Source organism: Mus musculus, chromosome 12, assembly GCF_000001635.26.
Source record: "Mus musculus strain C57BL/6J chromosome 12, GRCm38.p6 C57BL/6J".
NCBI lineage: Eukaryota > Metazoa > Chordata > Mammalia > Rodentia > Muridae > Mus > Mus musculus.
Window position 1 is genome coordinate 99846488 of NC_000078.6, and position 27680 is coordinate 99874167.

The 27680-nt window shown below is 42.7% G+C and overlaps 1 protein-coding gene across 10 annotated transcripts in view; it reads right to left on the reverse strand.

Moving 5' to 3' along the window:
- Efcab11 (EF-hand calcium binding domain 11) overlaps positions 1-27680 on the reverse strand; it is a 192248-nt gene that overhangs the window by 154293 nt on the left and 10275 nt on the right. For 7 of the 10 annotated variants that reach the window (XM_011244216.3, XM_030246983.1, XM_006516383.4 and 4 more), the window contains 2 exons: positions 9051-9152; positions 8123-8213 (listed from right to left, as the gene is read on the reverse strand). In XM_011244216.3, the coding sequence (XP_011242518.1) occupies positions 8123-8213; positions 9051-9152 (193 nt within the window). The other 3 variants (XM_011244217.3, XM_011244215.3, XM_006516385.4) reach the window with 2 other exon arrangements.

Here is a 27680-nt window from a genome sequence, read left to right on the forward strand (position 1 = left end):
TCTGTATTCATACTTTGGAGGCTTATGAATATCTTCAGTATGCGGAGAGAATAAAAGCCTGCCATGCCAGGCTCCATGACAAATAACCCCAGCAGAGCAGCTCTGACTTAAAAAACCTAGATGAAGCATGGCAGGACCCCTTCCTGCGGAAATGAAGAGAGTCCTACTGAAAAGGCTAGGTGACGTGAGGGAAGACAGGCCAGAGGGAGAGCTTGGACTAGAACCCAAGTCATTTGACCCCTGGCTAGGGCCTTGACTGAGCTCTAGGACCCAGCCATGGCACCAGAGTCCCACTTACAGAGTAAAGCGAGCAAGCACACGACAACAAAGTATAATAAAGCCGCCGTTCTCTGCAGATGCCGTTCATTTCAAATGCAACCAATGGTAGTAAAAACTGAGCAGCGAGCCGTGTGGAGCGTGGTGATAAATATCCTACCATGCCTGTCCATGCTAAGCACACATTCTAATGCTGGAAAGAATGCGAGTACACAAATAACTGGGTAAACGCACAAAGATGAAGATGTTCATGGAGGATCAGTAGGTTAAAGCAGACCGTCGAGACAATTTCCTTGGGAGGGGACGGGAAACATCTGGGCAGAGTAGAGGGTAAAACCAGCGTTCAAGACAGGAAATACCTTACTCACTGGGCCTTAAAGGATGGGTAGTGCTTGTATCACGGTGGTTTTTTAGCATGAAGAAAAATATATACAGAATCCGAAGCTCCTAAATGTGAAAGAGATTAAGCTCTCATTCCTATCAAATCGTATATCTTTGATGCTAGGAAGTGAGTTAGTGAAGTAAAGAAATCTAATAAGAGACTCTATTACGACCCTGTGTGATGGGGCCATCGCTCTTCTCTGCGCATTTACTCATCCAGTTCCTGAACTTTATTTAATTCCTGTGTGTGTCACTAGTTCTAAACTTCATACTGGCAGAATGACTGTACCTCAAGCAGAAGGAAATGATTTACGTCAGTGGGGCCTCAAGTAGCGGTAAAAATGACTAGCATAAAACTATTTATGTACATAGATTTTATATTTTTCAATTCTGATTAATATATAATAATAATAATATATATATATATACATATATACATACACATATATGTATATATCTATATACACACACATGTATATATATGTGGTATGGCATGGTATTTCACGAATCTACCTGTTTGGGCAGAACACACAAATCTAGCTAGTGACCTCTGCCTATGTATGGCTATGAATAATGAGAAATGACTTCAAGTCTTTTTATATTTTCCTATACAGAAGCAAACAAATAGTTAAAGATGAACAACCACACTCACCAGAGTAGACACCGACTATAAGAACTCTGATCTTATGAAGGTCACATGACTATACTCAAGTCACACTCCAATATACAAAGTAAAGGCAGGAAAATAACTGTACCAGACAGAGATGGTTCAAGAAAATTATACATAACATTGTTTGCTCAAGGGCATGGGGGCAGCCAAAGAACACAGCGAGGGATAAGACTTCAAGAGTTGCAAATGATCTGAAGAACACAAGGTCTGTCCTTTAGGTCCATCGATGCTGAAAGACTCCTCACCCAGGAAAACAGAAGAGTCTGTTGGCTCGTTTACCCCAGCTCAAGACAACCTTTCCATCTATTACAGCTGTGACATGAGCCATATATATATTTTTTTTGCCAAGTATATACATCACCCCTTTTAAAATTGCATTCCTACACTCCAACCTCCTACCAACACTCAGACATTGATCACGTATTATTTAATAAGTCATGATGTTCTTATTTTCAACCAATCTTTAATACCTCTCAAAAGAGGGACTAAGTACTTTGAACTTCCTCCAAGTAATATGAAGAAGAAGGTTCTTACATGAGAGATATTCCTTATAACTTGATGTCTCCATACACTGCCGGAGGGCACAAGGTGGCTCAGTGTTTCCGCTGTTGACTGCTCTGTAGCAATCCAGCTCTGCACTCAGGAGCCTGGTTAAGGCTCTGGCCGTTGGCATGGGCACTTTCTGTTTAAAACCTGGGAAGCAGAGTAGGTTTGTCAGAGCTCTTTGCCAGTGCTCAGGTGGTGGGAATGTAGAAATACCAGTGCTCACGATAAGATGGAGACAGGCCCAAACGGGGTGAAATAAACATATATACATGCAAGGAAAGATGTCCACTCCCTGATGATAGCTGAGGCTAAACCATAAACTAACTCACCCAGCCCCAGTAAAGCAGAGAGGCAGTCAAGAGATTAATTCATGAAAATTACATGCAAGAAGAGAAGACAGAAAGCCACATGTGGCCATCAGGGTCTGCTCTTAAGTTTACAGAACTCCCTCCTAGTTTGTGAGAAATAAGCCACGAAGAAAGCTATAAATGAGCATTTTTACTGTCACTGGGTGATTCAAATTAGTGACAAATGGACCAGCAATCATTTATTAACCACAGTGCAGAAGGCAACTTGCTAGTGAGCAAAGACGGTGGGAGATTTGTCCATAAACTCAAGGAGCTTGAAGTATGTTATGGGGATAATCATAAACACTGCATTTTTGTTCGGCACAAAACTGATTAATGGATAACAATAAATCCTATCCAAGTTTAAAGAAACGAGACTCATCTGTTCAATGCAGGAATAAGCAGGGTCGACTAGCAGTACTAGAGAAGAGAGTTCAAATCTGGACAGCAGGGCAAGGCCGTGCTAGGCCAGGAAAGCAATGCAGTGAGAGCGCACATCACACAGTCGACAGCACAAACGTCAAGCCAAGGGAGACAGGCGTTCAAGACAAGCCTGAGAAGGAACCAGATGTTAGAAAGGAAGCCAGATGTTGGAGGGCCAGGTTAAAGAGTTCTAACTGTTCTCAGTCGACTCACAAAAGATTTTTTTTGAACATAAAAAGACAACACTATGAAGTTTGCAATAGGTTCCATTAGTGTTAAAGAGGAAACATGATGCTTGTTCTGATCACTACGTGGGGGAAGTCAAGAAAAAGAGTTGACTAAACTTCTGAATGCAGCAGTATCTTGCTTATAGCCTCAGTCAGTGCCTTCCATACACAAGCTCACTAAGCATGGCTACAAATCTAAGGTGAAAGTTCTGAGTTTCAAATACTGAAAGCGCTCTCTCTCTCGCTCGCTCTCGCTCTCTCTCTCCTCTCTCTCTCGCTCACTCACTCTCTCGCTTTCTTTCCTCTTTCCTCATTTTTTTGTTTTGAAACAGGGTTTCATGTGGTTCAGGCGGGGCTAGAACTTATCTGGCTGAGTCAGGCCTCGAACTCTTGAGCCTCCTGTGTTGCTCATCTCTCAAAAGCTGATATTATGGGTGAGTGACACCATATTCTGCCTAGTAATAAAGTCTCCAAAATTATTGTTTCCCCGATAAAGCAATTGCATCTCTACAATGAGATTGAAAACACACATAAATGGCATAGAGGAGATATTATAAAGCAAGAATACAGCAAAGTAACGAAAGGACAGGAAGTATCAGTTGGTATAGCTCAACAAAGAAACAGAAGGCAAAGCCACAAGCAAATCAGACAAGGAAAGCCACAATGGCCAGGTCACACATGGCCAGGTCACACATGGCCAGGTCACACATGGCCAGGTCACACATGGCCAGGTCACACATGGCCAGGTCACACATGGCCAGGTCACACATGGAGACAGACATTACAGGAAACATACTAGAAAGCATGGTGAGACGATTTCACAACTCTAACTCCTGTTCCAGGGAATCTAATGCCCTCTTTTGGCCTCCATAGGCAACTACACTTACATGCACAAACCCTCACACAAACGCACATGCCTACAAATAATTTAATATCAAAAAAAAAACTTTAAAAAGGACTTTCAACATAAACAAACCAGAATTTCATAGAAAAAAAAGTTGACTAAGAAATTTTAGCATTGACTCATTATATAATTTTATTCAAGTACAATGTTCCAACTGCTGAACATAAAAGGTAATTGGAAACATGGTTTTTGCGATTCTTAGAAGCAAACGTATAGAACATGAGTCAGAGACGAGCTTTGAATTCACCTAACTGTAGGACTAACAAGACAGTAAAGGAAGAGGCAATGGCTACAGAGCAGCCAGAACACGAATTTTAGAAATAAATACATATATTGAAAACCAAATTGCTTTCAGTTATAATATAACCACTAAAAACATCAACAAAATGGCCAACTATTCACCAGTATTATAAAAATATCTTATTTTGTTCCTGTGGCATTCTGAACTAATTATGAACATGCCGACATTCTTATCAAGTTGGAAGGTAAACTATCTCTGCTGCATCGGGTCTCAGAGGGTTTTGGCTTTGCTCTTTGTGTACTTGGTCTTATAACTGATTCTCTGTGAGTCTGACTTGGTTTATACACTGAGAACGTAACTAGGGTGGTCACCTCTGAAGCTGACTACTTTTGCTCTCTAGACATTTCTCTGGAAGAACCTGGCAGTCATTAGATTGAAAGATCCAGTTTCCCCCTAGACCCTCAAGACACAAGGAACTCTTGTCCTGCTGGAATTCCTCCATCTTCTCTGGCCTCTTGAAAAGCAAGCCTAGCCCTGGACACCTCACAGCAGCGCACGTCATCACAGCAGCGTACGTCATCATGAAGAGCCCCAGCAGTGCTTTTTTATTTTCCTGTGACTGAAAAACACTCATACCACCAGCACAGGGACGCTGACTGTGTGTCAGATAGCTCTACTTTGGCTTATTTCAATCTGCACAAAGAGGAAGTATTTTTCTTTCTCTTTTGAGTTCAATAATTGTTTATGTTTATATTCTTTTCTTTCTAGTTTATAGAGTATGATGTTAATATAATATACTAATTTTGAAAAGATTTCCTCTTTCTGTATATGTGCACCTGTGTTCAGGTTCCCTTGGAAGCCAAGAGAGCGTCAGACGGAATGGAAGTCACAGGAATGGAGTCACCCAGTGTGTGTGCTGTCTCTGCAAAGACAGCAGATTATCTTAACTGCTGAGCCTTTCTCCAGCCCAATACAATGGATTTAAGCAAGACATATGCGACCAACTAAAATGCCTTCTTTTGGTTGTATATTATGATCTCCAAGTTGTCTTGGGCATACAACACTAGTAAACAGCACACGATTTGGTAGCACATAAGCCACAATGGAAATACACGCATTTACAGCGTATATGCACATGCACTATTATATTAATATATTATGTAATTATAAAATATAAAATAGCTAAGTAATTTAACATGTAGCTTTTACTATTAATGGCAAATAATCACATTATCACTAGAAATCTTTCATAACATTTAATAATAATGTGATTTTAATTTACTTTATTATTTTGGAACATCTTGACTTAATCTTTTCTGACTGAGCAATTTAAGGTTCAATTTGTTTTGAGGCCTGGTTTTAAGAGCCGTCATAGATACCTCAGAAAATTATGCGGCTCTAAATGAGACCAGGTGATCATGGCCCTGATACTCTCTGCTTTTAGTTCCGTCCTCTGATAATGAAAAGCTGGTTTCTAATTTGTTTAATTAATATTGTTTTGCTATAGCTGACTAGAACCCAGAAATAAGTATCTATCTTTCCTGATATCATAGATAGGTTTTGAAAATGTACTACATTTTGGAATTTATTATACAAAAATGAATTTTAATGTACCCTTTGACTATTTATTTATTTATTTATTTATTTATTTATTTATTTATTTAGGTTTTTCGAGACAGGGTTTCTCTGTGTAGCCCTGGCTGTCCTGGAACTCACTCTCTAGACCAGGCTGGCCTCCAACTCAGAAATCCACCTGCCTCTGCCTCCCAAGTGCTGGGATTAAAGGTGTGTGCCACCACTGCTGCCCAGCGACAATTTTATACATGGATACAATGTATTTTGATTGTCTTCAGTCCCTACCCTCTTCCCTTATCCTGCTCCATGCCCTCTGGAATCCTTTTGCCTCCTAACACGCTCCTGTCAGAATCCCTGACTTTTTTTAATGGCCCACTGAGTCCAAGGATGCCCACATGTGCATGGGTGTGGCGTTAAGTACCAGTGACCACGCTCCTGAAGACAACTGCCATTCACTCCCCCAGCTGCCATCCGTTCACTGTCAACAGCTCCTCAGGAAGAGGGTAGGACCTCAAATATCCCTTGCCCATACACAGTTATACTTAAAAAAACTAAAACTACTAAAACTTGCAAGATATTTTTAGCCAGGTCAAGACATTCCATTTTCCAACATAGCACACACGCATACAAAGAGTTTAAACAGGCAACCCACATGATTTTGTAAAACGAAGCCATATTTACACATTTTCAAAGTGCTCTCTACAAGGTGGTAGGGTGGAGTTTGGACTGGAAGCCATTACTCTCTTCACTGAGGGTTATGCACTGTCTCTGTCATAGTTTTTCCAAGTCCAACCTGGTGGTACAGATCTGTTAATCCCAGCTACTCGGATGGCTGAGGCAAGATAACACAAATTTACACTCAGAATGAGTTTCAGGCCAGTGTGGGCGACTGGTGAGGTCCTGCCTAAAATGAAAACTACGAGGTGGGCTGGGGACATAACTCAATGACAGGGCACTCGTGTAGCATGCAAGAACCTGGGCTTAAGGCCCAGTTCCAAAAAAAAAAAAAAAAAAAAGTCTCCAAAAATCTCTACAAGGCATCGTCTACTCTAACCATGTAACAGACACTTAAAGGTCAGAAAATCTGGGCAACTCCTTTGTTTCTTAATAGGAAGGGAAGTAAATGCCAAGTTTTAATTCCTCTCAGAATCTATCACTGTAAGGTAGAACTATATTGAGATTCGCCACTTGTCACAACACGCACGAAGCACATAAACAGATGCTAATATACATTTAAAACTTGCTTTTACAAAACCACCTAACATTCTCCTGTAGCCCTTTGTATGCATCAGGATACATGCTCTCCTTCAATAGCTTGCTCAATGGCTTGCCTGTGAGCGAGGCAGCAAGTGAATTTCATATATGTCACTGTTAATGATAATGCGCACAATCCTTATTCAAATAACCTGCTTGATAATTTCCATTGAGCAGAGCTGGCTTCCGGCCAGACTCCATTCAATTACTTTTCTCCCAAAAGCGGATACGTGCCAGATGTCCCCCTATCCATTCCCTCTCTCTCTGCTTCACTATCAGAGCCTCTATTAAGTGGGCACAGGGTTGTCCGAAGCCCCTCCCTTTCTCCCCTGAGATACAAGCAGGAGAACCTAAGAGTTGCTCACTGGGATGTAACCTCAAAAGCAAAGTTGGGTTTCTGTGCTCTTTCCACCTAACACTGGTATCCAGGCGCAATAGAAACAGCCATCCTGCTGGAAGCAGCAGCCAGCAGTTAAAGCTGCCAGAGGAATGAGAAAAGGAGAGCCTGGGTCCCTCAACTATGACGTCATCATTCAGGCCTGGCTTTCCTACGTTTACTGTAGAGAAATATACATATATCTTTTGTGCTCTGTCAGTATTTAGATTTTTCTAGATGTTGCTAGTGATTAAAACCGAATTAATATACCTGGTGACAGCTGAGGATGGGCTCAGCTAGAGACCAGAGGAGAGGGCTGCATGTGCGGGGACCAGAGGAGAGGGCTGTGTGTGCGGGGACCAGAGGAGAGGGCTGCATGTGTGGGGACCAGAGGAGAGGGCTGCATGGGCTTGTGCTGGCTACTAACATTATAACCTGCAGGTTCCTAGCACAAACTGCCCTCAGGCCACTTGGACTACATAACGCAATCTTAAGATGCACTTAACGTGTAATCCACAACTGGTGGCAGCAGCATAGGAAGTGAATGAAGGAGGAGCCTCCATTGTGCCTGAGGTAACAACCTCCAGCTCTTCTCCCCAACTTGAAAACCACGTGTCGCCTTGCTGATAAATGCAGACTGTGTCAAGTATCAAAAGGCTTTTTCGTGACACATAAACTCACAAGCTCTCCTGCACCTCTCCTTACAAGCCCCTGTCCAAGGGAGGATCTAGACTCCCAGCTAACAGACTATGGATTTCTCTCCTGATCCATAACACTACGGTGTAAGAGGAAATGTCCAAAGGTGAAAAATCAACATAGAGCAGGCTCCCTGTTAAACTCCAATTCTTCGAGAGCAAATGGGATACACAAGAGGCCGGATGCAGCGGTCTTAGCATCTGTACCTGAACACCTCCAGCACTGTCCTCGCTGGTAGCTTGGGAGCCACTCGACTAAACGCCCTCTTGAAATCTTCTAGAGTTAAAAATCCACGATCTATATGGAAATAAAATATGAAACATTAGCATGCCTATAAAGCCTGAGAACTATGACTTCAACCATGATAGTCATGGGAAGCTAAATTTTAGTATTTTATTAAAAGGAAGGGGAAAAGCAGTAGTTTACGGTTGATCTTACATAGATCTCACATTGTACCCCCAGTGAGCACATCTCCCTGGAAGAACGTCAGACTGTGGTGGTGACGCCCTACCCTTTGATGCAGTGCTGGGTAAGCTGGAAGACCACTGCTAGCCGTACACCGTCTGAGTCTCTAAGTCCTAGGGAAATGACTGCATAGACGTGATGCACTAGGCTTCGAGTCTTTGTGCTCTGCCAAAACTCCCTGTCTTCCAAACTCCCTGTTTTCTGGCTTGGCATTAGAGCTGTGATATATTAATATTTAGAGGGAAATTATAACGATCACCAGTGCATGAATCTTGGAAGTCATACCTACTGTGGAAAATGATCGTTCCAGTCACGTATGAGTCACAGTGAGAGTGGCAGAAGTGTCTCTCACACATCCATGGGTGGCTTGTGGCTTATGTCCCGGCAAGGCCAGTCCTTTGGCGATCACCATTACAGCATGGGAACAACAGGCAAGCACACAGGTACAGTACACAATCCAGTTATACAAATGTAAATATTGCATCCAGGGTATACGACAGAAACTTAGTATCCCAAAGTAGGAAAGGCTCCTCAGCAACACCTGCGGTCACTGCCAATGAGTGTAGTATAATCTGCCAACTGTACTGCACATTTAGTTCATTGTGATAAATTCCCATTCACAGTTCCTCAGTAGCAATTCTTACATGAAAACACTTTAGAGACACTTACAGTGCACGTCGAAAGCTGTGAAGATCTGCCTTATCTCATTCCGATAGAGTCGCGCTTCCTTCTTTCTCTTTACGGCACTCAAAAACCCCTCAAGTGAAACACCTAGAAGTTGTGGGAGAAAAAAAACAAAAAAAAAACAACTTTTTTTTTCCTGCCATAGATGACTATGACTATTTCTCTTCAGGAAAAAGTAAGCCAGACTTAAACAGACTTAAATATTACAAGTCATCTGAGTTTTATCTTTCACAGAGGGCATTTACTCCTAAATACAGGAAAAAAGGCATCGTGTTGTGCTACATTTGAAGCGGGCCCAACCCTAGCAATCAACAGTGACAACCAGAGACACGCAGGCCCACTGAGCTTCTGAAGGGACGGGGAAACCATGACCTTGAGAAAGTTTAACACTCTCCCTCTACTGGATCCAAATGACAGGCATGGTAGCGCTTATTGAAGAAAGTCACATAATTTTCCTTCCCCTACGCTGCTTTAATACCTTTGGCTTTTCCTGGCCAGATGTCATTTCAGCAGGTTTTTTTCCCCCAACTGGGAGATAGGGTCAGAGAAGTAGTTTCTCAAAAGTCAATACCAATTGTATGCCACAGACGAAGGTGGAGAGAATATTACATAAACAATGGAGCTGGCGCCATCCCCAGCCCTGGATACACCCCACAACGTGTTCAGCAGCCTCGGGCGCAGCTTCCCGCCACTCTCGTAATAAAAGAGCCCAGCATGATGATATGAGATTGGGCACTGTGCTTACAATGTCTATTAAAATGAATTCTAATGTGATCTTTGTAGCAGGTTTAAGGAGCAGAGCCAAGAATTTAGACATTTTAGTGAACCGAGCCTGAAATATATAGAAAGAGCAGTTAATCTGCGTACTGCACGATCTTCCTTGTTTTAAAAATAGTCCCAAACTATCTAACAAGTATGTGTAACTATTTTTTGGGCGATGTAACTAATGATATTAAACCGTGTCTTTCCTAAAATAGCTTCAAGTGTTTACAATGTTAAAACAATTTTCTTAATTTCATTTTTGTGAGATTAATGACTTGGAGGCTTTTAAAATGATCTATGTAGTTTTATGCTTTTAAATGATTATTATCCACATTTTAAGAACCCACTATGGGCCAGCCATTGTGAAAAATGCTGGAGGTAGAAGGTGAAAAAGAACGTGATTCAAGTTCCAAGGGAACAGTATGCTAGGGAAGGAGGCCATTATGTGTTTGACTGCAAGTGCACACATCCCTGAAAACTGTGGCTCACTCAATGATGGGGATGGAAGGTTGTGAACAAAGGACCCAGGAGCCCTTATAGTATAGACGGGATGAGGGGGCTCTTACAGGAAGAGATAGTTCAGCTAAAAACTAAACCATGAAAATACTAAAAGTAGCTACAGGATGAGAAGACGAGAAATCCGGGCAGTGGACAACACATGCCAAGGCCATGGGGTAGGAAGGGAAAGGAGGCCATGCAACTAGAATAGGTTCAGAGTGAGAGGAAGAAACACAACACAATGACTGGTGAGGGACAAGGGGCCTGAACTCTCAGTCCTCTGAGACCGCAGTAAGAAACAAGAGCTTTACTGAAGCTGAAATAGCAAGTCAGGAAAAGGTTTTCCTTAGCCAGTAGTATGATCTGATCTAGAACTTGGAAATGTATTTCAGGGTATGGCTGTTGTGAAGAAGGACTGGGAATAAAAGCAACAATGTAAAAGGAGAGACAGGGTAGGAGGCAAGCGCTCCGTGGGTGGTGGCAGCAGAGGGGATAGAGGTGGGAGGCCATGCTCTAGAACACAACAGATGAGACAGGTGAGGTGTCAGACAGAACACAGAGGTTCTGGGTCCAGTGCTAGGTGGTCTGAGGGGGTAAGGGGATGAGGATGCCTCTGGGAAGGGTAGGGCCAGAGGACAGAGAAAGTGCTGTGGTTTAGATGGGCTGACTGTGCTACACATTGGAGCCAGCTAAGAGGAAAAAGGACCAGGAGGCAGCTGGCCTTAGGCTTCTAGGCAGAAGGTATCTCCCATTATCTACCAGCAATAATGGCGGGCAGCGAGTCAATAAATAACAGCCATCCACGTCTGTTGGTGTCCATGAAAGATGGAGGTTTCAGGATCCCCGATCAGATATCAAATATGGAGGATGCCAAAATCCCTTATATGAAATGATACAGTGTTTGTATGTATCCCTACACAACTGTCCTGTAAACTTCAAATGGCCTCCAGACCACTTGTAATGGCTAATGTACCATAACTGCTCTGTATGTAATTGGGCTGCATTGTTTAGTCAACAACGATGAAGAAAAAACAACTCCACATATATTCAGTTCAGTTGTGACTTTTGTCCAAATACCGTGGTTAGCTGCAGTGCAGCACCTTCGGATGCAGGGAGCAGACTGTGCTGCACTAAATTAGCATATGCAGTAGTATTTTTTTTTCCTGCAGTTGCTAAGGACAGAGATTGACGCAGCTCTATTCGCATCTAATCACCCTGGGACCAGAGAACATATTTTAAAAGGCTAGCTGAGGTTGAAATTGAAGTCTAACCATGCATGTTCCCAAAGATCATATCCATAACTTTTAGTTTCATGAACTCCAAAAGCTAATAAATTAAATCACATCTAGAGTTGCTGATACTCCTGAGTAATTTATTCCCGGGTGATGTGCATTCTGTAAGATCTCTCAGCACCCTGCGCCAGCCCACTCTCCAGCCCCTCTAACACACATCCTGGCACTTCCTGCCTCCACAGGCTCCAAGCACCTGGTGCCCTGGCCCTTATAACCACACCGCCTGAGAGCACCTCTTGCCTTACTTCTCCTAGTGAGTTTTTATTACACATCTCCTTCCAGACACAACGGACGCATTGCCTTTACTTTAAAGGTTCCCTGATGTGTCTCAGTTGAGTCTCTTTTACTGCGACCAGCAACCCAGAGGTCACAACACAGTCAGGGAATGGATTGGGCTCTTTGGCAGGGGTCTGAATACATGTCTAGGCAACAGATCTAGGGAAAAGGACTGTGTGCTGTTCAAACATTCATTCCCAGCATTCAGCATCATGCCTGTGTAGAACAGGCATTCATTACATGCGTGCTGGGTAACATGTAATGAATTAATAAGAATGAACATGGAGATATCATTTCTAATTTTCAGCAAAACAAAACAAAAAAAAACAACATTAAGATATGTGTTATGCAAGGTCAACTTATGCTGCTGAAGGGGAACACTTCTCCATTGCTGAGAGGATGGCAAACGTATACAGCCACTTTGGAAATCAATACGGTGGTTTCTCAGAAAAGAAGGAATTGATCTAACTCAAAACCCTGCTGTACCACTCCTGGGCATATACCCAAAAGATGTTTCACAATACCACATGGACACTTGCTCACCTATGTTCATAGCGGCTTTATTCATAATAGCCAGAAACTAGAAACAACGCAGATGTCCCTCAACTGAAGAATGGATAGCGAAAATGTGGTATATTTACATAATGGAGTATTAATTAAAAACAATGACATCATGAAAATTTAAGGCAAATATATGGAAATAGAAAAAAATCACAGAGTGATGTAACCCAGACCTAAAAAGAAAACCAACCATGGCATATAGTCACTTTTAAGTGGATATTAGCAGTAAAAGATAATTATGCTTCAATTCACAGACCCAGAGAAGTTAAGGAACAAGAAGGGCTCAAGGGGGTCACTTGAATCTCACTGTGAAAGGGAGAAAGAATAGACACTGTGGGTGGATGGTGGGAGGGTGGGGTCTGAATGGGAGAGTGGGGGTGGGAGCAGAAGGGCTCAGGTGGGGGAAGGATGAAGGAGAGAGTCCTGGGAGAGACAACTGGAATCAGGGAAGCATCTATTAGAAAAGCTAGAAAACTTGGGCAATAAAAACTCCTGGGAATCTATGAGGGTGACCCTAGCTAGCAATGGGGGATATAGAACCTGAACTGGCCAATTCCTAGAACCAGGCAAGACTTCCAGTGGAGAGATTAGGACACCAACCCAGCCACAAAACCTTTGACCTACAATTTGTCCTGCCTACAAGATGTGCTGGGCTAAAGGTGACACAGAACTTGTGGGAGTGGCCAGCCAATGACTGGTCCAGCTTGAGACCTATGACGTGAGAGGGAGACCACCCCTGGCATTGCCTAGAGGGCAAGGACCCATGGCTGGATAGCTCAGAGACCTAAGCTAGAACCAATCATGCCTGGCAAAAAGGGGGGGGGGAAGGGGGAGAGGAGAGGAAGAAAGAGGAGAAAGAAGAGGAGGAGGAGGAGGAGGAGGAGGTGGAGGAGCACAAGAACAAGAACAAGAACAACAATTCTCAGAGACTGGCATCTTGCCCAGTTGTCATCAGAGTCTTCACCCAGCAACTGATGGAAACAGATGCAGAGATCCGCAGCCAAACATTAGGCAGAGCTTAGGGAATCCTGCGGAAGCAAGGGAGGAAAGATACTACAAGAAAGTCAACAAAATCAACTCTCCTGAGCTCAGAGGGGCTTACAGAGAAGACCTACCTACCATGGAGCCTGCATGGGACTGACCAAGGCCCTCTGTATATAAGTTAAAGTTGTGTAGCTTGGTGTTCTTGTGGGACTCCTAACAATGGGAGCAGGGGCTGTCTCTGACTTTGTTGCCTGCCTTTGGGCCCCTTTCCTCCTACTGCCCCACCCAGTCTTGACAGGAGCGGAGGTGCCTAGTCTTACTACAACTTCATATGCCATGGCTGCTGATAACCGTGAGGGCCTGCCCCTTTCTGAAGGGAAATGGAGGAGGAGTGGATGAGGGAGGGGGATACTGAGAGGAGAGAAGGGAGGGGAAACTCTGGTCAGGATATAAACATAAATAAATAATAAAAAAATTTAAGGTGTGTGTGTTTTGAATCATCTTTAACTCCAAAAAGTAATGGCAAAAAGCAAATTACTTTTCATTTACAGAGCCAGTAAAATAAACCATTGCTTTAGGGGAAAAAAAAAAAGCATTCGGTGAGAAGGAAAGCAATGGCTAAGATCTGCTCTGATCATGGCAGCTCACTCAGAGAGATGCGAGGCAGAGTGTAGCTGTATGGTTCAATGGGTGATGCATAAGAAAAGGGAGCATATGAATGCTGTTGTCGGTTTAATTACATATTCAGATAACACATCCACACTTGGAGTTATACAGTATGCAGGTCATCATAGTATAGAAAACAAATGTTCTTTAGGTTTTTTTAAAATAGGAAAAATATTTAAATTGTATGTTTGCTACCACTTAAATGAAAAAAAAAACAATCTAATAACACAAATAACTCTATTATGAATAATCATGTTTTTTCATACTATTTTCCCCCAGAGTCATATACCTCATATTTTCAGCTCAGTGGAGATCAGAGGCACTGGGTACACATTAAACCATGTAAATACATGGTCCACAGCATGCCCTCAGGTTGTCTACCAGGGCCACACACAACCAAACACAAGCCCTTTTTCTGGAGACTACATTTTCATTTAGCACGGCTTTCCTTCTGCAATACCACAATTGCTCTCCAAAGCTAATACTTAATAATTTACTATTCTAAAGCTTTGCAACAAATACACTGATGTAAGGGTTGCAGATTTTGCTGCCTTTTAAATGGCCTAGAAATAGAATTCTTACTTCTAGCTCCACCTGCTGTCACAAGAGTCAAACCGAAATTACTGCTTCACAGACTCTCAAAAATTCCATTTAGGCCAAATCTCATATCCAATGCATTATCTGTGTCTGCCTGGGAGCTAACGAGTGTATTCTAGAAAATTCTAAATTGAAACACAATGTTGAGTTCTCTGTGTACACTGCTCCACTTATAGTTACCTACATACACGCCACTGGAGTTGCAAATCAGGGCCACACCACCAGTGGCACCACCAATTATAGGGTCTGGCTGTTTAGTTGTGTTCACTAACAGGTCTTACAGAGGTGTGGGCAATCTGTCAGTGTACCTGGTCTTTACCGGTGTTCTGCAGACTTTTTAAATAACAAGCCAGTGCCCACATTCCCCTGTTCAGAGTGTCGCTGGGAGTGGCCTCACAGGACGCCCGCCAGCCTGAGGCTCACGGCTTAGCTACTGTCAGCTTCCTGCCATGGTGAAAAATAAAAGGCAAAGAATCCAGGAGAGGCAGAGCTGCTCTTTGCCTCTGGTTTCAGAGAGCTCAGTCAGTGACCCCTGGGTCCTGTCACCATGGCTGGAGTCCAGGATGGGAGAAACTGTCCCTTTGACAGTGTCAGATATATAAAAAGGAGACACAAGTGCCCCAGTGTCCCCTTCAAGGACACAGCTAATTTCCTTGGACTGGGCCCTACCTTTTAAAGCACCACCCCGACCCCCACCCAGGAGTGTCACAGGTTGGCGACCCAGCTGTCAATACACAGTCTTTGAAGAACATTTACGATCCAGACCATCATAAACTCCAATGCTTTTTACAAATCCTTCCTGATAATGTAAGTCTGGGCATTTTCTACACAACTGGAAAATACGTCCTTCCGTTTTGTTATCTATCCTCAGGAAAAAAAAAAAAGAACGCTTTTCATGTTCTATAATGAAGATATGTATTTATTTTTGCTTCCCAAACTACTTAATATGTGTGATACAGATATGCCATATAGAAAGAGACTGAAAAGGTGATTTTTCCCCCCTACTTTGTGAAAAGCTGCTTCCTAGGAGGGTAATCAGCTTTCACCACAGGGGTGAATAAGTATTCAAAAAAATCGAATAAAACTATCAACATTTTTTTTTCTTTGAAAGTTCCATTATGTATATCTTTTTGTGGTTCACAGTTCTAAGCTTCAGGGTCAGTGTATGCAGAGAAATCCTCTTGAAAATGAAGCAGTCTGGTGTCTGGCTATCATAGGGAGCTCAAATTAGAAACGGCAATAAACCCAGGGACAGCGAAGGAGAAAACAGTAAGAATGCCGGGTTACCTGACTGTAAGGCTGGTCCCAGGGTTAGCAAAGAAAGCAAGGTTCATGCTCACTCTACCATACATTCATTTTCCCAAGGACCGAAATGCCTAAAACCAAGGGCTTAAAAGGATGAAGTGGCCTTTAACAAAAAAAGGGATAATGTAAGCCTTCTCTAGTCTGAGGAATAAAATTCAGACTCTGAGTTTTAGAGGCCATGATTGGGGGTATAATGTGTTTGTATAAAAGGACTGTACGTCCAGAAAGCAAAGTGACAGGTGACATCAACATGCTGGGCTGTCAGAGCACAGGGACATGCAGAGGACTGACGCGTCCTTCCACCTGCCTGCAGAGAAGTGGAATAACGAGAACAGGGTCTATGTCACAAGAAACGGAGCTTTTCTCTGTCACTGGGAAGGAGACGAGGTAAAAACAGGTTGCAGCAGAATAGACATCTTATTCCTATGAACACAGACAGGAGTCATTACCTTTTCATTACACACATCTCCTGACCATAATGCATCTAAGGTCTTGGTGTTAACAGTGCCAAGTCCTGCCTTACTCAGCAAGTTAAAGCCTCCACCTTCTCGGCACACTGGCCCTTAACCACCTTTCCAGTGCTCAGCTCCGTGAGATCAGTGAATGTGGATGGACAGGGGCCATCTCCAATCACACACTATACTTCTTATGGTGCGGGAGGGAGCAGGACTCCAAGGAATTCTGGTTTGAGAAGGATACTTTCTTAATAGCTGGAGGCATGAAAGATTGGGCTATCCAGATCTAAGAGGAGAGTGTGCGTTGGGACAGAGTTGCTACAAGGAGAGAGACAGAGATCTAAGAGGAAATGCCATAGGGGAAGAGTCTGAGAGTGTGCAGGAGAAGGCCTTAGAGAGCAGACAGCCTAACATGCCGTCTCCACGGCCAGCCTTAGAGTGGCAGTGATTAGCACCTCAGCACAGCCGTGATGATACCTTGGGCTTTAGGGTAGTGGAGTGAATGGAGGGCAAGTCTGAATCGACGCTGTGATGGTTTGTGTATTCTTGGACCAGCGAGTGGCACCATTTGGAGGTGTGGCCTTGTTGGAATTGGTGTGACCTGGTTGGAGTAGGTGTGCCTCTGTGGGTGTGGGCTTAAGACTTTCACCCCAGTTGCCTGGAAGTCAGTCTTCCACTAGCAGCCTTTGGATGAAGACATAGAACTCTCAGCTCTGCCTTCCCCATGCCTGCCTGGATACTGCCATGCTCCCACCTTGATGATAATGGACTGAACCTCTGAACCTGTAAGCCAGCCCCAATTAAATGTTGTTTTTATAAGGCTTGCCTTGGTCATGGTGTCTGTTCACAGCAGTAAAACCCTAACTAAGATATACGCCAAATTATGCCTAGCAGAGCGAAGGGATCCACAGAGCTGGAGGAGAGCCCCTGGCAACTCTCTACATTCATTTACTGCATTCTCTTCTTGGTTCCACCCCTTACCCAAATCTTACCCACCTACAACGTCTGCTTCCCGGAAGGAAGCTTCTATCTTCTTAAGAGTTCTGCCTAGCGTATTAGCACAACATCCAGCCACAAAAGAAGTGGTAATACATCTTTCCTGTGACTTCCGTAGTGGAACGTATATTTGCAAACAAAAATTTCCTTGGGTCACTGTCTCCTAATCCCCTCCTGTCCCTACACTGAAGCATATATGCCGTTCTCGAAATGAAGGATGAAATAAACTTATGAATGCATATATGTAGGCGACTCAACTGGTCTTTGGATTAGGATGTCAAGATGCAGCAGCTTTAGTCTCTATGCAGCTTCCTGCTGAGAGAAAGAACTAAAAAGCTAAGTGACATGCAAAAGACTTCAGTTACACCTTGACCTTTGTTCTCAACTAGGAGCCTGAAGGCTCAAGAGACACACAAGCACAGGGCCTAAAAGACTAGCATATGGAAATTTAAATTTAGAAAAATATTGTATTTACTCAGCTAGCAAATCAGACAAGACAGTAATAGACAAGGCGCATAAGCCAACTGACCATTAACCTAATCATCTACAAATTATTTTTCAATTGAACTTACATTGAATAGCATGACTGAGTCAAACAGCCCATAATTACCATGACGATGAATCAATCCCTTTGATTTTCCCATCATTCAAATCTGAAGGTTAAAATTAACTTCCAGGAAAGCTTTTTCTTGGATAAGTATGAAAGTAAAAAAATAAAAAATAAAAAAAAAATTAAAGAGGCCATGATCTAAGAAAATAAATGTCTCAGTCATCAAACAAAAGCAGAATTCTTTGTCCCTCCCATGCCTCCATATCCTCCTCCCTGGACCATATTCTATAAAAAGAACTGGGATAAAAATGAAGATAACTGTGTGAAGGAGGACTCAGAGGAACACTGGGTTCTTATCTGTAGTGTTTACTTAACATACAGTGAGCAAGAGCACCATAAAATTTATATGCTGCTATTTATGCAATTTATACTTGTTTATCCTGCAATGGTACAGATCATCTGGGAGTCCTGTATTCAGGCAAGACAGTCTTTGACTTTCATAGAGCTATGCTGACATGAACCTACACTGTAGAAACTAAGGGACAACCATGAAACTCACTGCTGTGTGCACTCACCGGTCTATGGACTGGGCTATCCATCCAGCAGCCTCTCTCCGATAAGACAGCATGCAAGACCTCTCCCAGGCCTGGGGTTGGCCTGCCTACAAGGTTTTGACTGTGTGCGCACTGACCATTCCACTTTTTTTTCTATCTGCTCTGGATGCTGGGATTCAGAACAAACTCTGAAACCCGCGACTACTGATAGAGAACCTGTTGATTTGCCATTTGTAAACTGACACCGTTCCCGATTTCAACTCGTTGTGTTCCTTAGGGCAGTGAACACCAGACTTGGTCCTGCTGTAATCATAAACATGATCCACGGCACTATTGAAAATCAATGGCAATGAGAGCAAGGCTGCAGGGCAGATGGCACTGGTCCGCTCCTTACTAGCCAGCTGTGGCATTCTGTGTAAATGACTTAACTTCTTTAGGCTTCATATTTTTCACTTCTCAAAGGGGGAGCTTTGATAAGATCATAAAGTTGATTATATAGCTACTACGTAATGCTCAGCACAGATCTGCATATAACTGTTCAAGAAATGATACCTGAAATTATTGTCTATGAAGTCATAGATGATGTCGCACATACAAACGTCTCTTATAAAGAGTTGTACAAATGAGAGGTTCTGTTCTGTTCTCTTCTCTTCCGTATCAGTCTCCCCATGTTAGAATAGGGAACAGGTGGGTGTTTCTAGGTCTCTTCCACTTGCCAATTTCTTTCACCAGTGTGCTGAGAAAAGCTGTGAACTAAGTCCTCTGAGTGAGGAAGCCTGTATACCGGCATCAGTCTCACTGGAGATCTGTCACTTAACTACACGGCCTGACTTTGTTTTCTCCATGTCCTTTGTCTCGGCTGCCCGAGATGGCTGTTACTTATACCCACTTGCTTACTGGGTGTCAAAAGTAAAAATGTCAGTAGTACCTTTTTGCTCCTCACGTGAGAATCCCCCAGCCCCTGAATTTCCCCAGTATGAACTTTCCTCCCAGCTATCCTATACCTACTTTTAAATAGCTTTGGTTCAACCTTGAATTTTTCTTAATTTTCACGAGGAACTTCTAACAGACATGACCCATCTTCCAAGAGGACTCTGAACAAGCCCTTGGAAAATAGGACCCGGGCATTCAGGTACTGTCCCCAACTAGAAGCGAAGCACATCCTTAGAACTCTGCCCTTACTTAGTTGCTGCTGAGGCAGGGAAACCCAGGGCATGTATCTAGACCTCATCTGCAAGCTCTAAAGCCAAAGAACCCTGCATAGACATCTGCCATGACCTTCTTTTGAAAAAGAGCTATGAAGCCAGGTATGGTGATAAGGGTCTGTAATGCCAATACTTGGGAGGTACAGGAAGAAGGATCAAGAGTTCAGGGTCATCCTTAACTATGCACAAAGTTTGAAGTGCTAGCCTGGGCTAGCATGAGACTCTGTCTTTAAAAAACAAACAAGCAAAACAACAACAACAACAACAAACTATGGGTAGCAGAATGAGAATTCCCAAACACAAATACCAAAAGAACTTTGGAAAATGGATTACCAAAATTGGTACATTCCAGGAAACTAAGACTAACACTTAACTCCTTCAATGTCAAAATCACTTGGAGAGAGACTGGAGATGCTTCAGTGGTTAATGGCCCTTGCTGGTCCTGCAGAGGACCCAGGGTCAGTTCTCATTACCCACATGGTGGCTCACTACCACCCACAGGCACACACATACATGCAGGCAAAAGACTCATAGTTGTAAAAGAAATATGTGAAAAACACATTATGAAGAGAGACAACATCTTTGAAGACTTTTCATCTGTATATAATCCATTTCCTTCAAGAAAAATGCCATGTGGTAAATGCGACCCTTATGATCTATTGGGAAGGAAAGGAGCCGATGGTGTGAAATTGGTTTAGGATTGGCAGTTCTATTAGAAAAGATTCGTGTTAGCAGCAGAATTCAATGGTAATTTCTTGTGGGATAGCTACTTAACTGTTTCTCTTGGATGTTTGTAGCCTCGAGTTTTGCCAGGCAAGTAAACACAAACTGAAGCCGGATGGAGAGAGTCGGTGCCCTAGTTATATAAATCTATTCCTTTAATCCTGAAGAAAGAGATGCTCTCAGAAAGATAATTCGATATTGATCTCAAACTGGGAGAAAGAAGATACTAGAAATTTAGAGACGAGTGCAGGTCTGCACGGGTAATTTTTGGAATAAGATACTAAGCACCTACATTTGATCTCAACTTTGCAAACTAATCCTTCCTCTGATATCCACCTGAATTTCTCAGATGTCCAATTTTCTTAGTAACATTTTGGAATACTTTAAAATTAAATTATAGAAAGAAGCATCCTAATGATCCGGTTGAGAGATGGCTGGGAGAATCTTTCTTTGATATTAAACGCAAGAAAATGACTCCTGGAGTAAGTCCCCAAACACACTGTCAAAGTTAGCCCTGAGTCTGTTTTCAGTTCTGAAACACTTCTGTAGCTGGGGCAACCCTTTGGCCATAACGAATCTGAGAAAAGGCACCAGAATAGGGCAGTCTTCACCATGCACAGACTCAGGCATAGGAGAAGCCACGCCAACGCACTGAGGGTAGAAGACTTGCACCTGCGAATTAACACGCAGCTCCAATTCTGACTTAGAGCGAGCGCCTGACTTCTGATGATGTCAGGCACTCGCTCTGAGTGAAGGCGACGCTCAACCACTAGAAAGCCATCAAGAACGGGGAGCTCATGGTCACAAGCTATCTTCGGCCACAAGTCAAACCTTTCTTGGACATCAGAACTAAGCGAACTGAAATAAGGGAGAGTACAGACGAGTGCAGACGGCATACTGTAGAGTGGCCCTGACTTTACTGCAGAACACTCACACACACAGGAAACTTCTCTGGAAGACAGGAAGCCTTCTGCCGGAGGTTATCCTTCAGTACACACGCCACTTTTGACCCCAGGGTGAAATCCTATGACAAAGGGAGTTTAGAGGTCATGTGGGGATATCCACGTGGAGACAGGTGGGTGGGGAGGAGGTATGGGATGTGGAACAGTTGGAGGGTGGATGAGGTGAGAATAAAGTATGGAATGTAGAAAAATAAATTAGTTAATTAAAAAATTCTTCATGAAGTCAGATCCTTAATTCAAAATCAGAAAACATACATAAGAAAGAGACCTATGCAAATAATGACTGTTCAGTTGCTTTCAGCCAGTCATACTTAACATACCAGAAGGGTCACAAAGACAAATACCATATAAAAATAATGCATGAGGGAAGAGCCTGGTCTTGGTGGAATAGTCAGTCCACTGATTATCAAGGACTCTTGGAACAGAGAAAGTCAATCAGCACTAAGGAAGCAGCAAGGCCTGCTGCTAAAAGACAGAACTCCTTGTACACTGGAATAAAAACACCAAAACCCTAAGGGGGACAATGTAGGAAAGGTCTCACCAAGACAATACAATTAATTAAACATCAAAGAAACAATATTTTGAATATTTTGAAAGTGTGAAAATTTTCAGCAGGACATTAAAAGCCTAGGGAAGTTATATTAAGGTAGGAATTATGTAAAACACCCATTCGTCTGAAATTATTGTTCTAAAAGCCATTCTTCATACAGGGTATCTAAGTCTGTGTGTTAAAGCATAAAATGGGCTGACAGTTCAGTTGTTAAAAGCACTTTGGTCCCCATCTCCTACACTGGGCAGCTAATGCATGCCTGTAACTCAAGTTCCAGAGAACCCAGCGCCTTCTTCTGTCCTTTGTAAGCACCTGCACACACATGGTGCACATAAGAAAAGCAGACACACGTGCATAAATTAAAAACTATGAGTATATAAGTGTGTTTCCTATCTAATCACCATAAAGATATTTTATAATAGCACTTGAGAGTGCTCTGTGTAAGAGTAGCTGTTCATGCATAAGACCTGGGTTTAGCTCCCAGCACCCAAATGGTGGTACACAGTAGTAAGCATTCCTTCTAGGCTCCACCCAGCAGTTACCTGGCAACAGACAGGTGGGCCTGGCTTACTATAAAAGGGAGCTGTTGGCTGCATCCTTTCTCTCTTAGTCTCTTTGACTCTCCTCTCTCCTTGACCCTTTTCTCCCTCTCCTCATCCTCCTCCCCACTCTCTTTCCATGTTCCTGGCAGGCCTTGCCCCTCCTCTCCTCCCTCTCCCTCTCCCTCTCCCTCTCCCTCTCCTCCCTCTCCCTCCTCCCTCCTCCCTCCTCCCTCCTCCCTCCTCCCTCTCCCTCTCCCTCCCTTTCTCTTTCTCCCCTCCCCTCCCCCCCTCTCTCCCTCTCTCCCTCTCTCCCTCTCTCCCTTTCTCAACTCCCTTTCCCATGCCCTAAATCCATTGTATGGCTAGTACCTTAGGAGGAAGGGATGCCTCAGCATGGGCCTGCAGAGGCACCCCCTCACCATACTCACTCCATAAAACATATCCTGTCTCTCTCTCTTCTTTTTATAAAACCCAACAACAACCATCTGTAACACCAGCTTCAGGGGATCCAAACCCCTCTTCTGACTCCACAGGTCCCAGGCATTCATACAATGTACCTTCATATGTGCAAGCAATATATCCATACACATAAAACATATCTTAAAAGAAAGATATTTTACCATATCATACAGTATCTTAACATATATGTAACAATTTAAAAATGTCATAGCACTATGTTCCCTGCAATACAAAGATGGTATTGGAAACCTAGGGATATAGCTCACTAGTAAGTACTTGACCAGGATGACAGAGACTCTGCGTCCAATCCCTAATATCATAAACAATCAGTAAAGAACAGTTTAGGCTTGGTCAGTGAAGCAGCGACTGAGGAAAGAGCCCAGGTTGGCAGTGAGTTTCAGTAGTCTCTCCAGCAGGAATGGTGTCTGCGGGGCTGATACTTATACAAGGTTTGCAAGAATAAGGCTTGCAATTGCAAACAAATCTAAGCGACTGGATAAAAATGTATTACTCACTAGATGCTACAGGTGTGTGCAGAAAATGCCTACTTGTTTTTCTTCACATTTTCAAAATTTATAAGGGTAAAGTTTCACAACACATAAAAGTGGACACCAAATACTCAAACAAATATGACTATGATTTAATAAATGCTTAGAAGGAAGACAGCAGAGACGGCAAATCCCAGTACTTCTCATTACTCTTCCTTTGATACCTGATAGAGCTCATCACTGAAACCATCTGGCCTAGAGCTTTCTTTACAGGGTTTTCACTAAAAATTCAATTTCTTTCATAGAAATGGAACTGGGCTCACCATCTCTTTCTTCTTAGGTTTCTAGTAGCTTCTGTCCTTCAAGAATCTAGTGACTTAATCTAAGTTGCTAAACTGTTGGCATAAAGTTATATATTCTAATTATCCTATAAGTAACCGTGGCATCACCTCTGTCATTCAGGAGATTGGTAATCCCATCTACCGCCCAACTATGTGGGCAAGCATCTTGGTTTTATCGATTCACTAATTAAAACAGAAAAAAAAATGCTCTTTCGTTCTCTGTGAAGAATTGAGTTGGAATTTTGATAGGCATCGCAATGAATCTGTAGATTGCTTTTGATAAGGTAGCCATTTTTTTAAAATGTTAATCATGCTAATCCATGAGCATGGGAGATCTTTTATTTCTTTTTCAGAGACTTGAAGTTCTTGTCATACAAATCTTTCACTTGCTTGGTTAGAGTCACACCATGATATTTTATATTATTTGTGACTATTGTGAAGGATGTTGTCTCCCTAATTTCTTTCTCAGCCCATTTATCCTTTGTGTGGAGGAAGGCTACTGATTTGTTGGAGTTAATTTTGTATCCAGCCACATTGCTGAAGTTGTTTATCAGCTGTAGGAGTTCTCTGGTAGAATTCTGAGGTCCCTTATGTATCATATCATCCCCAAACAGTGATATCTGGACTTCTTCCTTACAATTTGTATCTCCCTGACCTCCTTTTGTTGTCTAATTGCTCTGGCTAGAACTTTGAGTACTATATTGAATACATGGGAGAGAGTGGGCAGCCTTGTCTAGCCCCAGATTTTAGTGAGATCGTTTCACGTTTCCTTCTATTTAGTTTGATGCTGGCTATTGGTTTCCTGTATATGGTGCCTTTATCATGCTTAGGTATGGGTCTTGAATTCCTCATCTTTAACATGAAGGGTTGTTGGATTTTGTCAAAGACTTCTTCAGCATCTAACGAGATGACCATGTGTTTTCTTCTCTGAGTTTGCTTATATAGTGGATTACGCTGATGGATTCCTGTTTCCTCTTTATAAGACAGAAACTTAGCCCTACTTCCTAAGGACTACTTTCAATGCATCTCATAAAGGTGTGAAATTTTACCATGTAAATCTAAATATTTTCTAACTTTTCCCTTTGATTTTACTTGACCTCTGAGTTACTGAGAAATGTACTACTTAGCTTCCAAATTGCTGGGACTTTCTTTCCCTGGACATCCCCTACTACTGACTCTAATATAATTTGACCACAAAGAGAAATATACTGTAAGCTGTGGTCTATCAGATGAAAGGTACGTTGGAGACTTTTGAAGAATTTGCTCAGTAGTTCCTGAGGGGAGAACACTACACGTGACAACCGGATCAGGCTACTGGTGGTGCTGCTGTGGAGGTTTTCTACAGCTTCACTGACTGAGGTCTGCTTGCTCCATTATTCACAGGAATGTAGAGATGCCAACCACCACTGCAGACGTACTGTTTTTCTCCTCCATTTCATCTGTCGCTCTCTCCTTTCCTTTCCTTTCCTTTCCTTTCCTTTCCTTTCCTTTCCTTTCCTTTCCTTTCCTTTCCTTTCTTTTCTTTTCTTTTCTTGACAGGGTTTCTCTATATAGCCCTGGCTGTCCTGGAACTCACTTTGTAGATCAGGCTGGCCTCGAACTCAGAAATCCACCTGCCTCTGCCTCCCAAGTGCTGGGATTAAAGGTGTGCATCACCACTGACCAGTGTGCTTTTATATTTAAAGTGGACTGTTCTTTAAAAATAAAACACAAAGTGAGGAGAGCTCTATATTCACCAAAGTTAGCAACACTATCATAATGTTACAGAAGCATTCCAGATTATAGAAATATAACACCAAAAACTAATTCTTGCAGTAAAAAAAGAAAGAACCTATTAAGGACATTATTTGATCAACTGATAAAAATAGAATACAGATGGTAAATTAGATTTTAAAACAATGTACTGGGGAAAGATACAGTATAGGGGGACGATGATATGGCAAACTGGAAGACATTAACAGTAACTGAATTTGGATAAAGGGTATAAAACTGTTTTCTTACTATTTTTATTTTGTAGCTTTTCTAAGTTTTAAATTATTTCCCAAAGAAAGGCATAGTTTTGAACAACCAAACCAGCATGATCTGGATCAAATCTCCTCAAACAAAAGGGTGCTTACCCACTTGCTAGCTGTCCCTCCTCCCTCCCTTCTTCCTTCCTTCCCTCCCTTCCTCCCTCCCTCCCTCCCTAACTGCTTTTTTCTCCTTCTTTATTAGGTTGCTAGGGTCACACATACTTCCAGGTGCCCAACTTCAGTGGTCGCTCCTCACTCCTGCTACCTGACCTGGCAGTTGCACTTAAGAATGGCTGGCCACCCTCTGCTACATTTGCAGCTAGAGCCATGAGTCTTGTGTTTTGATTGGTGGTTTAGTTCCAGGGAGCTCTGGGGGTACTGGTTAGTTAATATTGTTGTATCTCCTATGGGGCTGCAAACCCCTTCAGCTCCTTGGGTACTTTCTCTAGCTCCTTTATTGGGGACCCTGTGCTTCGTCCAGTGGATGGCTGTGAGCATCCACTTCTGTATTTGTCAGGCACTGGCAGAGCCTCTCAGGAGACAGCTATATCAGGCTCCTGTCAGTGGAGTGCCAGGACCAGGAAGTGGGAGTGGGTGGGTTGGGGAGCAGGGGGAGGGGGAAGGGGATAGGGGATTTTCGAAGAGGAAACTAGAAAAGTGGATAACATTTGAAATGTATATAAAGAAAAATAAATAAATAAACAAACAAATAAATAAATAAGAATGGCTGGCCATGCTCTTCATAAAATACTACTCCTCTGGATTTTCAACCAATATTCATGATTTTCCATCTGTCACTCCAAAACCTCCTTTAGCCTTTCCCATCCCCATCCTAACCCCACCATTAAGTTCTTAGTCCGCCTATCTCTGTCCACGCAGTTTCATCTCACACATGATTTTAAAACTCATCTACCTCCTTATGGTCTCCATTTTATTTCTTCACCACAGAGCTCTCCTGAGTTCCATGTGCAAACACTCAGTTAACCTGATGTGGATTAAGACTTCTGAAATTTAACATCCTAAAACTCCTAACTTCCTAAAACATCCTAAATTTCCCCCAGCTTCAAAGAGTCAATCATCCCCTTTCCTCCTATTTCAGCCTTACTCTTAATCCTCCTGCTCAGGTCAGCTAACAGCATCAGAGCCATGGTGGGGCATTCCTGTGTTCCTAGTGTGTAGGAAGCTGAGACAGGAAATCAAAATTTGAGGCCACTGTGGGCTACATAGTAAGACACGGTCTGCAACAGTTAATCTGGATTGTTCATTCAAAGGGATTTAGAGTCGCCATGGAAACTCAGCATGTGTGTGAGGGAGCACCTAGATTAGCTAAATGTGAGTGGTGCCACTCCTCTGGGTGGGGCTGGGGCTGGATAAAGGAGAGATAGAAGAGTATGCATTCACTGGTCTCTCCTTCCTGACTATGGAGATGTCACCAGCCACCTCAAACCCCTTCCACTGTTACTTTCTGCTATGAAAGACTGTACCTAGGAAACAGGAGCCAAAACAAACCGCTTCCTCCCTAAGTTGCTTTTGTGAGGTATTTTATCACAGAAACAAGACAAGCAAATTGTTCAAACCTCCCCCCACACGTGGAATATGACAATGGAACCATCCCATGGGTGTTAAATTACAAGTGACACTTTTGCCTTCATGTTTTTGAATGGTTTAAATTTTCCTATTATAAACTCATCATGCTTGTAAATTAACTAAATCAAAAGGAAAAGAACTTCTTGATAGGACAGTGGATGTCTCAGTTTAATTTATGTTGTTATGATACAACACCCCAATGACAAAAGATCTGGGGGGAGAAAAGTTTATTTTAGCTCACTATTCCAGG